Raw genomic sequence first — 15,233 nt, 5'->3', positions numbered from 1 at the left:
GTGGTGTGTATTTATTTACTTAATATCTGTTGTTATTTTTATATAGGTATTATATTTAACAATTTCCTGAGGTTATTCAGTATTTTGAATTTAAAATTGAAACTTCAAAAACAACAGAACACTTGTAAATTGTACAATGATGGGGATGCCTTTTAATATGACATAAATACTCTCACCAGATGATAACCCACTAGATTAATATCACCTGCTACTGAATTAACTGAATTGCCTTTTACACAGTTATCTAATAATAAGGAAACATCTGTTACATAAACAATAATGCTCACTGGGTTAATGGCACAAAACCTGCAAAAAACATGTCGAAGCCATATTGTATCCACATATGAACAATTTAATTTATTGAGGCATGAATTCATTCATGCAACTGTACATTTTTTTTTTTAATCTTATGGTAATTAATCAGCTTTTTTTGTGAATTTAACATTTAATTAAAGAAAATGATGTTATTGTCTATTTTAAATTTTAAACATTATTAAGAATAGTGTGTACTGCTGGATGAAATGATCTTAATGTCCAGAACTCTGGGTGGAGCTGTTGCTCTGTGCACATTAGGCAGACATCAAAATATCATTAGCTTTCCATGGAAAGAATTTTATGGTGGTTATTACGAGCTGTCCATAATAGCATATAATAAATTAAGAGAAAAGACTATGTAAAATTCCTTTATGATGATTGGTTGCCCATTGCTCTAGCTGTACTGTTTCAATGGATTATAGTGTTGACTAACAACATACCGATTGTTATGGATTACCACAGTGCCATTGTAAAATCCCACAGCCTCATTTTCATCCGATTAAAATTCAATATGGCGTCTAGCCGATTTAAGGTCTATTAAATTGATAATAAAGCAGACTTGACTTGATTCTAACACTGCTTTGTTTGGCACTTCAATGGATGGTTAACAACGTATGCTAACCCTGCTTTTAAATGACAGGTGTGAAATGCACCTTCACCCTGGGCTAAAGCAGGGTTTAGAATCCTGATAAACTTGGGTGGACAGTCCTCTGAAGAGCTGTATGAATGGGCCAAACCAAGCTATTTGTAGGTCTTCTCAGGAACGAAAATCTGTACCTGACCTCAATCACTTCTTGCCTCAACCAGACGTGCATTCATTTAAAAAAAAAAAACAACCAGAGACAGAGCCAATGGAATTAGGCCCCAGTCCAACCCGATCACACTGCACCATAATGAATGACTTTCACTGATGGATTTCTGTGTGTGAGGTCACAAAAGTGTGTTCCTTTTCTATGTGTGTTTCTCAAAAAGGCACTTAACACCGATGCACAAGGGATCGGGTCCATTTGGAAAAATAACGTTTATTTTAAATGACCTTAGACCGGAGGCAACGAAAACCAAACCCGACCCTTGTCTAAGGCACTGGGTTTTTGGATCCTAGTGGACCCGTGAAGACCTCTCGTTTGTACATCCCAGTTAATCTGACAGCAACATATGGCAAAATGAAAACATTCACCGCTTGGTGACACTAGTAGCACAGAAAGCAGTGGCCTGTTGTGTTTATTCTTAAACTGACAAATCAAGTCAGTCAATAAAACTGTGATTCACTGGCACAGATGCCGACATGTCTTGAGGCTGGGGAATAGTCCTTCTCTACCATAGTTAATGAGCTGGAATGTTTTCTCGCTTATTCCCACCCACATGATTCCCTCAGGTGACTGGTGGTTTGAAGTAATTATTTTACTCTGATGAATCATTGTGTACTGAGACTTCTGTACAGGATCCACTTGTTGTATTCAGCATGAAGGCTAATTTGGCACAGTGTATGTTGTGCTGCTCTTTTCAGCATGTTCACTCTTGATGCCCCCTTGCATGAAAGACCTGATGATTTTTGTGCAAATGTCATAGCTTGAAGGAAAAATGGAGAACTGGAAATAGCACACAGCTTTTATTTGGTGCATCAACAATGTGTTGATGATATACTTCACTTACTGTCCCACCTTCAAGGTTTTTCTGGTCTCTAGATGTGACCAGTTAAGATGAGCAAGGTTGATTACTCTCCACCCTGAATGCAGAGAATCTAAAAGATTTCATAAACTCACTGCTGGTGATTATGTGACATTTGTTTGTGCATGAATAAAGTGAAATGGGTGTTGTGCAACCAACCGCAAAATCTGATGAAGCTTGTTATGCAGCAAGAAGAGACGTTATCGTTCTGAAGGATCTGTGTATTTAGTTTTTGCTGCTTGGTGATAAGATCGGAATGAGGCATCTCTTAGGAGATTCACTAACACACTGTGTTTCATGGGTGTCTAGCTGAAATATATGTAAATAACAGAATACAGACTGCTCAGGAAGTCTTTTCAAGAAGATTTAGGGCTATATGGGAACCATCTAGAGTCGACAATAAAGTACATTCAACTTTTAAAATGCATTTTATTGTGCACAATTCCTCAGTGCACATTATTCTCAACTAAAAAAAAAATTCTTCATTTACTTTTTATCCAGATTTTACTTGCTGAAATGACTTTTATTTTCAGCAGTCGTACTGCTAAATTTCAATCACTTCAACCAATGACCTTAATTCATTCTGATGTAAGGGACACTTTTTCCAATCTATGTCTGATGAGTACAATCAACTACCAAGTTAAAAAAAAAATCTTCCAACATCCTGTTTCACTTGAAAACACACTGTACCACAAAAGTTAAGTGGTTCGTGAACTCATTTTAGACTGAATACAGTTTTTAACTAAATTAGGCCAAATATTTAGATATACACATTATATATATATATATATATATATATATACTATGTATTATTATTTTTTTTAAATAAGTCTCTTATACTCCCGAAGGCTGCTGCTAAACTGTAATTTGTTTGTGTAACCCAAAGCTGAATTTTCAGCATCATTACTCCAGTCTTCAGTGTCACATGATCTTCAGAAATCATTCTAATATGCTGATCTGCTACTCAATATGCATGTATTATCATTATTAATATTGAAAACCATTGCTTAAAAATATTCAGTTGAAACCTTTTAGAATTCTTTGATGAAAATAAATACAATTTATAAATGTCTGTTCTCTCATATACATTTTTCACATAATTTCTTTAGTAAAAATCTTACTAACTCCAGACTTCTGTCTATAATAAACCCATAAATAGGCAAACAGTGAATGTAAAAACACTTTAATGACACTGTTAAATGTAATCCTTAGTAAATCTTAAAATTCTATTTTCATATAAATGATGTTTTGTCTATTATGATTAATTTTATTTTTTTATTTATTTTATTTTATTTTTATTTATTTTATTTATTATTTTTATTTTTTAGTATTCTATTTTCAATTTATTATGACAGTATACAATTTTAATATCATCCCATTTATTGGATATCAGCAGAGGTTGAATTGTAAAAATATTTCAGGGGGATGGTGTGGTTAGTTTCTTTTTCGGTTTAGCGAAAGAGGGAGGGGGGTGAAATTCATATAGCTAATTTTACATTCTGATTAAAGAATTTGTCATTTTTAAAAAGGTTTTTATGAAATGAAATCCTTATAAAATGAACTATTGCCTGAAATGGAGGGATTTCTATCAATATTTTGCCATATGTGTTTCTCTGGCACCTTGTCTGGTTTAGGCCTGTCATGGATAAATAATGATTACAAATCAAAGTGCCAGTAGGTGGCAGCAAGTCCATGTTTTAATAAATGATTTATTGAACCACTGAAATAAAACAATTCGTTCAAAACTACTGATTCAATTAGAAACGAAACAAGTGAGTCCATCTGGATGGACTGTTGAATCAATGGCTACATGTTACACCGTGTTGCTGTGCATTGTTGTATAAAATTAAAAGCACATTTGTGCTCGCGCACATGCGATGATATTCAGAAAATAACATTGCTTGTGTGATGAATATAAAGCGTAAAAACTCACACATGGGTATTTTTTTAAAAGGCCTACATGCTTTTGGACTCTATTGTTTTTGTTTGGTTTTTGCAAAGTCGGTGACTCTTCAGCTCTACTATCGTCTCTCAATCCCTCACAGTCACACATACAGCACAATAATATGATGTCAGGGAATGTCTTTAAATCATAATCAAGGAAATATCATACCTTTTCTGATGTCTTCTTTTTAAAGAACTTAAAAGTTGCGCTTAAACCATTTTGGCACGAAAAAAATATGAAAACTCGCTTCCGCTTGTGAGCAGCTCGTTACAGAACCGAGTTCTGATTGGCCGCTATATATTTTGTGAATTATCATAAGTAGAGAATTAATTTGCATGATAAGTTTTACATAATAACCACTATTAATCTAAAGGTGATGATAAGAAGGGGGGGGGGGGGGGGGGGGTTACCAAGGGAATACTTTTAGTATTTATTTTCAGGGGGATATGCCATCCTCCCCAATTCAACTTGATATCAGTCATAATGTGAAATTAATTATTGTTGGTTATCGGTATTGCTAGGTTGTCAACTATTTAGTTTGTGCAAGATTTTAAGACATTATAAAAAGACCCTTGTACTGTATGATGTATTTCTTATGTCTTACAGTCCCCAAAATGCTGTATTTCTGAGTGAAACGGAGTACAAGGTCAGTAGGGTTAGAATTGACCGGCTGGTGTAAAGCGTCTGTCAATGAGATCTGTAATGATGATGATAGAGCCTCTGTGTTTGTGGAAAATTCATCTACAATCTACAAATGACTTATTTATAGCTGTCATTACAGAAGAAAGTATTTTAAACATCAGAACAATTACACACTTTATCATCAAGCTTATTAAGATTTTCAAAGCAGAATTGGCATTTGCCAGATGAAGTAATCTGGTTTATTCACCTCAGTACTGTCAGCTGTGCCCATGTTCTTTCAGCTGTTCCTGATCACAGATCAGATGTCCCAGCCTTAGGGATGGGCATGGACATCATGGATGAGGTAGCCTAAAATTGGGATACGGATCACTTGATAAGAGATCTACTAATATCAAAGGTGTGAACACGCACACAGATCAATGTCTGTCTCTCGTTTCTATTCACACACATGTTCAGCTATTCCTCACTCCATGCTGATGTGCACTTGAAGTTTACCAAAGAGAAACACCACAGGCCTCGAGTCTGGAAAGCTCTGGCAAAGCCACAGAGGAATCCTGATGAACAGAGAGAAATAACAGTCACAAAAGTGTATAAAGATGCGGATAAGGAAAGCCATTGTTTGCCATACACAAGATGTCTTTTCATTTCAGTTTAAGAAAAATGGTACATGTAAGCCCTTGCAGGCAAACTGTATTTGATGTTTAATTCGCTTTCTGTGATGCCATGGATGCCAGGCGGTTATTTGCGCTCATCACATGAGTGTAATCTCGCGGCGCCTACGTCTTGATTTTCTCTCAAAACATCCATCACTATCACAAAAGTCTGCACATGAAACTCATTCAATACCCATCAATCTCCAGCACTCAGACAGGTTTGAAAACTACTGAAATGATTGCACCCGTTTCATCTGTTTCGCTTTAAAAAAAAATGAAACAGTGCTATAAAGAAGTGCAACCAAGAAGGGTTATACAGTATATAATACCTGGAGAATTACAGCACAGGTGTTTCTGAACCAATCACTTGAGCTGTGAAGGTCATATGACTAATCAGCGCATAGTCTCAATATGTTTGCCAGGCAATGCAAAGTTTCTCAGGAGAATGCAATACTTTGGGGAGAGAACAGTTTCTCAGTAGAACATACATATCCGAGAGAATGCAAAGTTTTGGGTGAACGCATTAATTAAGCAAGAATACAAAAAAAATAATTCAACTCTGATAAAAATATGAAATGTTTCTTTAGCAGCAAATCAGAATGATTCCTGAAGGATCATGTGACACTGAAGACTGGAGTAATGATGCTGAAAATTCAGGAATTAATTACAGTTTAATCTAATTCAAATAGAAAAGTTATTTTTCACAATATTATGGTTCTTACTGTATTTTTTATCCAATAAATGCGGCTTTGCTGAGCCGAAGAGACTGATGCCATGCATTTAAACAGTAGTGTACATATTGCATATCACAAAACTAGTATAAGCAGAATGTATTTCTTGAAACAACTAATTTGGGTTCATGTCCAAACACAGATACCTAAGAACAGAGATGTCTCTGAATGCTCATCTGTTAGTAAACAGGTCAAGACGTCATTCCAGCGATCCGAATGGCCACTGGGATTGCAAGCAGGCATGACAGATGTTTTTCACTATGAGGTAACCAGTCAAAACACCTCCAGCAGTGGTTCATTCACGACTGTGGCTCTTGTGGATTGTGGCGCGTGGATTTGAGCAGAAACTGTTGAATGGCATTCTTCAGCTCTCAATGGAAGCTTTATTTATCTGTATTTGAAAAGAGCTCTATTTGAAGAAGTCAAGCCAGTTCAGATATCAAAGAGTTTGATTTGTGTGACTCCCTCGGTCTAATCACCCACAGCCAATGCTGCCACTGAGAACAAAAGCAGGAAATCATAAACACGGCATGACTCTAATTGTCAACACATCCAGCTTTGAAAGCAGCCGCCCAAAGCCCATTACCCTGCTCCCCCAACCGGGATAATTCATAACATATTCATTTATGCAGATGTCAGAGATCTCCGATACACATTCAGTCCTATACAGACCTATATGAAAGCCTATTTCCAACACAGGCTTAAAAAAAATCATAATGCTCACAATTCTAAGAAAAAAGTCAGAGATGTGACAGAAAAACTCTACAGAACAACAATAAACAAAAGCAGAATTGCAAAATGTCAACTAAAACTGTATAAAGAAAAGTTAGATTTGTGAGAAAAGTTGCAATTGCCATTATTTTGTGACAGCAACGAGAAAAAAAGACACTTGTGAGATGCAAACAGAATTCAAAGACAGAAAGGCATACTTGTGAGAAAGTCAAAATTAACCCTATCTCACAATTCAAACTTCTTCCTCACAAATCTAAGAAAAAGTTAGAAGTGTGAGATAAATACTTAGAACTGCAAGATATGAACAGAATTATTGGATGTAAATATCAAAATGGAAGACTTTACACCTCAGGTGTATAATAATAGTCCAATAATGTTAAATAAATCTGTCTGAAGTTAATTTCTTTTAATTAATACACGGGTAATATATGTTTATTTGAACGTGTTTCCATCACTAAAATGCACTTGAACTAAACTTCCTTACACCACTGTTAAACTATCCACCACTATCCATCAGTGTTATTTTAATATTATTTGTATACTATTATACTATTGATTCATTTTTTAATTAGCTTTTATATTTTCTGTTATTTATTTACAAGTTTTTTTGTAATAATTTAAAGTATGTTTTCAATGTGGCTTTGTCAGTTTTTAGTGTTATTTGCTTTTTCATATTTAATTTTTTCTAAATTCATTTGTATTTTTTTGTTTTACTTATTTTATTAATCAAATTAAACTTATTTCAACTTAAGTTCTCCAAGTGACTAATTCAATGCGTGACTAAAATCCTTAAAATTATATTTGAAATCTATTTCTTATTGAAAGTTTAAAAAAAAAGTAAATTCTAAATCATTTTTACTTAGAATTTGTAGTGTTTAAGTTTTTTTTTGTAGAATTTTCTTTTTGTAGAATTTAAGTTTATTTTTTTTTTTTCAGCTGTATGATCAAAAACAGCTTAAAGTTTTGGTTAGGAAAAACAGTGACAAAGTACACATAGGTACTACTTCACAGCCTTACAGTCAATGTTTAAAATAGAATACTAACTAAACACTGTAGAGTATATAGACTGTCTACTGCTAGTACTGTGATTTACAGCAAGTTAAACTGTAGGCATCATTCCATCACAGAGGTTTCAAACTAAAGTATGTTTTCACACGACCACCACTATTCGGTCCAGATGCCATCTTGGAAATAATGTTTTTCATTTTCAAATCAAATTTGTGTTGAAAAACAACAAAACACTTTCCAGTCACATCTGTCAAACCACTATTATCAACAATTCACCAGCGCTGTGGCATAAACTCGCTTATACATCACAGACCTTGACCTGTTTCATATATATATTTTTATTGAAGTAAATGTCAACTGATGCAGAAATGAATGAAATTACACTCAAGCAAAACGCTGACACTGTAGACAACATTTATTGGCAGAAGTAAAATTTACTAAGAGAATATGGGAGGTAGAAAAAAAATAAGATTACATTTGTAACAAAAAAAAAAACATTAATTCACAAGACCACCATAGAAGCATTTCTTAAAATATCTGCACGCTTTTGGCAGATGGAGAGGTGGAAACCATAGTGACGTTCTCCATAGTTACACGGCTGTTCCTCTCTCCAGGTTCTGTTTGATCTCCGCGGTGTATTTGCCGTAGAAACGCTCAGCCTTCTTGTTGAATTTAGCATTTCTCTCGTTGATATAATCGATGTCAGCATCGTCGTTGTAGGCCCTGCGGCGACTGTATTTGGAGCGCTTTTCAATCCTTAACACACAAACACACATTCAGAAAAATGTGCATTTCCAAACATTTTTTAATCTGATTTTAAATACGTTCACACTTTAGGCCGTGTTGTAACTATTACATGAAACTATTATAAATAATTTGAATTGAAGCTGAATTTAAAAAAAAGTAAATATTAGATTTAAAAAAAATTAAGAAAAAGGTTGCTTATGCAAACTAACTGAAATTTAAGAACTAAAATTGTTAAAACAAATTAAAGCTATATATTTATGTATACTGAAAATGAAAGCTAATAAAAATGAATGAACTTAAATTTACTGAAACTAAAATTAAATGTAAATACTACTACTAATATATGACCAATACTAAAATAACACTAACTTTAGGAAAGAAACATAGTGGTCAAAAACAGTACATTAAAGTCATCACTGCACTCAAATTAACACAACAAACACCACACATTAGCTATATTACCCAGCTGCATTCATTTCCAAGTCTGAGGCTTCAACAGACAATGTCAGTTTCAAAGTCCATCAAAGAGACTCACATGCACCCCACGCGCACACAGACGGTTCTTCAAACATCTTCAAAGTGTGTTTGTGCATCACCATCTGGCAACCGTAGCCCTGTCTAATGTCTCTCAGAAGCGAAGAGCATCTCCTCCAAAATAGAAGAATGCAGTCTCGCACATAAACAAACCCTTGCTGGCACACACATCCATGTGCAACAGGCACGCAACGACACAAACACATCTGGAGCGTGGAACAATCACACACGGCCGTGCTCTCGGAGCGCTCACATCACATTCAAAAGAGCCGCTTTCTGCTATCTATCTGTGATGGAGAAACGCTGAGGTGTGCGATTAGACACAGATCTGCTCAGCAGCTGATTCTGCAGTGTGTAGGATCTGAAACTGAACACAAACACAGATTCTTACTGTTTCTCCACATCGTCCACCATGCGGTCAACGCTCTCTTTAGACGGGACGTGAGTGCCGTGAATCAGACTGTTGGAGGTGGGGTGGAAATCTTCTCCACTAGGAGCAAAAGAGACAAGGACAAGTCATCATCAAATCATTTTTTTATATATATAGAGGGTTTCATTTATTTATAATTACACCACAAGAATAGCAATCAAATTGACTAATGAACAGCAATAAAGCTTGACTTTTTTTGCTTTCTTTATTTAGGCTTTATTTCTCATCATAATCACAAAAACAATAGTTTGTAACACAAATAGTTTTTCCATTTACAGCACTTTGTTATTCTTAGTTATTTACAATAGCCGTTTCGCACTCACAGGAAATAGTTTTAAAGCTCATTTGTTGTTATTATTTGCCACTACATGTTGTTTCAATTTCAAATAAGTGTTATTATTTTGAACATTCTATATTTCAAAGAATCCTAAAATAATGTAACAAGGATTCCAAAAACAATTTAATTTTAAACTGATAATAAGAAATGTTTCTGAATGAATTTGATTTAAAGTAGCAAACAGGATGCAGAATTCCAATTCAAATTTGAACTTTAAAGAAACTTCAACTGTCATTTAAAATTTTTAAACATGGAGTTTAAGTGAAATTGAATGTTGGCTTGATAAAAACTTTTGTTGTTGTGGTGTGAAGGTTTATAGATTTTACAGATGGATGGATAAATATTTTAACATTGTGTTTATACCATATACAGTATTGTTCAAAAGTTTGGGGTCAGTAATTTTTTTTAAAGACATTATTACTTTTATTCATCAAGAATGCATTAATTTGATCAAAAGTGACAGTAATCTGACAGATTTCTGAAGGATGATGTGACACTGAAGACTGGAGTTGCGCATCACTGGAATAAATTAGTTGAAAATATATTACATCAATTTAAATTGTAATAATGTTACAAAATCTTACTGTAGTTTTGATTAAAGAAATTTAGTCTAGGTAAGCATAAGATACTTTAAACAAAATTATTTTACAGACTCTAAACTTATATTTATTCAAAAATCACTGTCTCAAATTTATAAACCATCACTGGGGACCAAAACTGGTCTCTATTTTAATTTTCATTTAAATATCAATCTTCATTAGGCATGTTATAATCACCATTTACACCAAAAGACAGAAAACCTTCATATGACAAAATAAAAAGTCAATGCTCAGGCAGTCTCACACTCAGGAACTACTGTTAGTGATTGCTTCCCGTATCAATCCATAGTTCATCATTCCTCTAGTGTGGGTTTCTTTCAGAAGTAGAATGAGTAATAAATAAAGTCTCACCACTCCTCTCTCTGTTTCTCATAATTGTCCATATCCGGCTTGATCTGCTTCGTCAGTCTCTGGTACTGTCTCAGCTGGGCCTCAGCGTAGCCTAAACACACACACAGATGAATACAAACACACATCCAGCTGTGGGGGTCTGAGAGGGGAAAGGGGCTCTTACAGGGAGCAGCAGAAGGAAGATGATAATGATTACTAACGTGAAACACAAGCTCTGCATGTTTTCATTTTCCCATGTTTAGCATCTCCATATTCTCTCTCACTCTCAGCCAATCAATGAGGCTCTTTATTAACCTGCTTATGTAAATGAGTCAAGCGTTTCATACCGGAGAATCCAGGATCTGGGTTTTTCTTCTTTTTCTTCCTCTCCCATCTCTCTGCATCTTCAGCGCTGATCTCCAGGAGCTTCACGCGGTTGTAGTCTTCGCCACGCTCTGCACATTCCTAACACAAACACAATTCCAAGCTTTACACCCTCATAACATCAGAATTACTGCTTGATTGATACTGGTACATAGTATCAAAACAAGTATTCAAAAACATGAAGCAGCACAACTGTTTTCAAAAATGATACTAATAAGTAATGTTCCTTGAGCAACTAATTTGATTATTAGAATGATTCTTAAAATCTTGTGCTGCACCTTCTTCTTCTGGTCCACGATGAGTTCGTACTCCAGTCGGGCTTTCTTGGCCTCCCAGTTTGACGGCAGCTTCAGTCTCTTGTCCTCCTCCACCACCTCCTGATGATTCAGCTTCCGGGCTTCATTCTACCAACAGAACACAGTTTAATAAAACAGATTCTGTTGTGCTGTGGTTTGATAGTTTCCACCTAAAGCAATATCAGCACACAGTTTGCTCTACACCAACTACGCAAAAGCTCCTTCCACATGATGAAAGTCAAGGGTTCACCACAAGAGTAGTGTCTTCCTCTTAAGGCATTTCAGATGTTTTCTGAGGACATGTTATGGAAGCAGAATAGCCTAAACTCTAAAATTTGATCAGTGCATGAAAAAGCAATGGTTTGCCTGTATTGTCTTGCCTCAATAAGTGGCCACAGGAGAAGAATTTTGTTATCAAGTGTGAAACGTGATCAGTTTCAACCGACCATTTGTGATGCGTCTTTTTCCCCAGACATGTCCTGGCCAGGATTTCTCAATTGCCTAAAAGGTTCAGCTTTGGGCTTAGTTTTCATATTGTGTTCATACTTGCTAAAGGTAATAACCAATAGCAATGCTTAATTGCACATAAACAACCAATTGTGGTGATTGCAAGGAAGTGCAATCTACAGAAAACAATCAAAGCAATGTTAAGGTGCATGTTTATACACTGCTACGCAAACGTTTGTGATCAGTAAGATTTTTTATGTGTTTTAATGAAGTCTCTTCTGTTCATCATGGCTGTATTTATTTGACCAAAAATACAGAAAAAACATTTATATTGTAAAATATAACTACCATTTAAAATAAGATTTAAATTGTAATATACTTTAAAATGTAATTTATGTATGTGGTGCAAAGCTGAATGTTCATCAGCATCATTACTCCAGTCTTCAGTGTCACGTGATCCTTCAGAAATTATTCTAATATGCTGATTTATTCTCAATTTTGGTCTATCTGCTTAATATTTTTTTTGAACCTGTGATACTTGTTTCAGGATTATTAGATCAATAAAATTAAAAAAGTAAAAAATATAAATCTTTACTAACAATATAAGTCTTTGTTGTCATTTAAAAAAAAAATCTAATTTAACACATCCTTGCTGAATAAAAACTTTCAATTCTTTGAAAAAAAAAAAAAAACTGATCCCCAAGCTTTTGATTGGTAGTGTATACTACAAAAGATTTATATTTTAAATAAATGCTGTCCTTTTTAATGTTTTATTCAAAGATTTTGAGATTCCAATATTGATATCAAATCAGTATATTAGAACGATTTCTGAAGGATAATGTGACACTGAAGACAGGAGTAATGATGCTGAAAATTCAGCTTTGATCACAGCAATAAATTATATTTTAATGTATATTTAAAAAATAGATCAGTATTTAAATGGCAATTTTATTTCACAGTATATATATTTTTCTTTCTGTATTTCTTATCAAATAAATGCAGCCATGATGAGCAGAAGAGACCTTTAAAAAAATAAAACGTTACGAATCTTTCTGATCCCAAACTTTTGAATTGCAGTGCAATGTATGAAGACTAACAGAGAGCACGTCAATATGAAAACAAAGCCAAAATACGGACATCTTGGCCCTGGTGATAAAATCACATCACTCGAGAAATATGTTAATCCCAGGGCATCAATAAACAGGCTGGACTTCTGGATCCCACTGATATGAAGTCAGATGTGCCGTGGTTACCCTCTTGAAGTGAAGTTCTCTGAACTTCCTGAGTCTCTCTTCTCTCTTCAAAGCTGCTGGACTCTCCGTGGTTTCCTCTTCATTCACAACCTGCACAGCGAAAGTACCGCGAACAAGTCTTAATAATGTCCTTTCAGTGACAGATCAATCACAATCAGAACACCGAAATCTCTAACGTCACATTCAGCAAACGAAATCAACACATTAAATCACACAGAGACTGATGTTAGCATCTTTAGCTTTGACGAGAAGAACGGCGTTCTGAAAACCAACACACGCAAACGAAATTTTCACGAATAACAGTTAATGATTGCTGGTCAAAAATAATATATACTACACAAACAATAAATACACCTATTAGGTTAACTTAGCTCGTACATCATTTTTAACGTTTTTGTTTACCTCTGCGCTAGACGCCATCGCTTCTTTCAAAGAGGAAGTACGTCACGAATTTCAGCTCGACTGAGATCTGATGACCTAATATGTAGTTCCGCTTTCTAAAATACAAAATAACAAAAATAGTCTGCATTTATGAATCCTGGCCATATTAGTTAAACAGCAAAGAATAACAACTGGTAATACTAAAAAGTCACAGATTTACATTTAATCATTTAGCAGACACTATGAAATGTATCAAAAGTAAGATGTTTTTATTTATTTATTTAGTTTGCATTCATCTGCTTATTAATGTTTCTGTTTAATTATAATTTTTTAAAATACATTATCATTTTAGAAAATCACATAATTGTTGTTATTTTATTTTTAATTAATTTATTTATTTAATGTATTATTTTACTGTTATTGTAATTTGTGCTTATGTTTGCACTTGGGGGCCTGCTTTGTTTTTCCTCTTGTTTGTTACATGTGAAAAGATCTGTAGATATTCTATAATGTTGTCCTGATATTGTTTGTATATATTTTTTTCTTTTATAAAAAATAATCATATCCATCATACATATGATTTATATATGAATATATTAATTATGTTGAAGCTGAAATATTGTATTTAACTTGATGGCTAACTGGGTGAATGAAGTTGAAGTAGTTCGAACACAATAGCGCTGGACTCATCTGCTATTTTACATGAACTTGAACTCTGCTGCTCCTCTGGTCTGATTATGTGTAATTAAGTTCTCTTTAAGAGGATGTAATTAACCAGAGTTTACAGTTTTAGATTAAAGGAGCCTCTAGATCAGAAGCCACACTGATGAACTGATGTGCTTGTTCTGCTATCCAGATGGAACATAAACCAAACCACCCTCTAACACACAAGACCTAACAGCAAGCCAGTGCATTTTATGATATTTTATGTTTCCCACAATAATTTAACTGAGTTAAAAACATAATATAGCAATTATTTTCCTGAAATTTATATGAATATTAAATATACAATTTGATGAGAATTAAGAACTAAAGTTGTCTATAATATATAAATATGATATACAAATATATAACAAAAAAATATTTATGAAAAAAAAATATAAAAAAAAAATATATATATATCTATATATATATATATATATAGCTAAAATATTTTATTATATTATAATACTAATGTTACTACTTTTAATTATGCATTTTTTATTATTTATTTACATAAATAAATAAATACGAATGGCAACCAATGCAGAAAGATTCTCTCTGTAATCATGTGGTACAGTTCCAGCTTTTACCAGCAGGGGCTAACTGAGCGATACTTGCTAGTTAACAAGCTAACCTTCAAAGTCTTTAGTCACATGTACAGCTCAGGTGCTCTGGAGTCAAAATGTTATGGAATATTTTAAGTCATGTACATCCAGGAAACAATAGGATCAGGCCAAAAAAAAAAAAAATCAGACTGCCACAAAAAGTGAAATAAAATAAGGCCAAATGATTGGATGGTGCTCGCATGAGGCCATGTGTACCACACTTGAAATATTTACTGTGCAATAATGCCTGCTGTTTCACTAAATGTATTCAAAATGTTTGTGTGCATCAAGCTGTATACTGACAGTATTCAGAGAATATAGCAACCCGAACAGGTTTTTCATCATTCAGCTGGATTCCATTAGCAAACTACATAAAACTATTGTGTTGTTTGATTAATGGTTGCATCCTGCATTTGCATTCACGGCTCACACCAGTGTGTTCAGCTGCCTGACATCTGGTATAGAAAACACAGCCAATAAAATCATACCATTTC

General features: G+C 34.2%; 1 protein-coding gene across 1 annotated transcript; it reads right to left on the bottom strand.

The window, feature by feature from the left end:
• Window positions 1-8,016: 8,016 nt before the first annotated feature.
• LOC113092954 (pre-mRNA-splicing factor syf2-like) lies at window positions 8,017-13,525 on the bottom strand. Its single transcript, XM_026258751.1, has 7 exons — window positions 13,454-13,525; window positions 13,052-13,141; window positions 11,334-11,459; window positions 11,019-11,136; window positions 10,693-10,783; window positions 9,367-9,465; window positions 8,017-8,450 (listed from the first exon to the last, which is right to left on the bottom strand). The coding sequence occupies exons 1-7, from the start codon at window positions 13,469-13,471 to the stop codon at window positions 8,285-8,287; spliced, it is 708 nt and encodes a 235-aa protein (XP_026114536.1). The 5' UTR covers window positions 13,472-13,525; the 3' UTR covers window positions 8,017-8,284.
• Window positions 13,526-15,233: the final 1,708 nt, after the last annotated feature.

The sequence above is a fragment of the Carassius auratus genome, unplaced genomic scaffold (assembly GCF_003368295.1).
Source record: "Carassius auratus strain Wakin unplaced genomic scaffold, ASM336829v1 scaf_tig00214790, whole genome shotgun sequence".
NCBI lineage: Eukaryota > Metazoa > Chordata > Actinopteri > Cypriniformes > Cyprinidae > Carassius > Carassius auratus.
The sequence above is the reverse complement of the archived record's forward strand: the minus strand, read 5'-3'. Positions and strand labels throughout refer to the sequence as shown.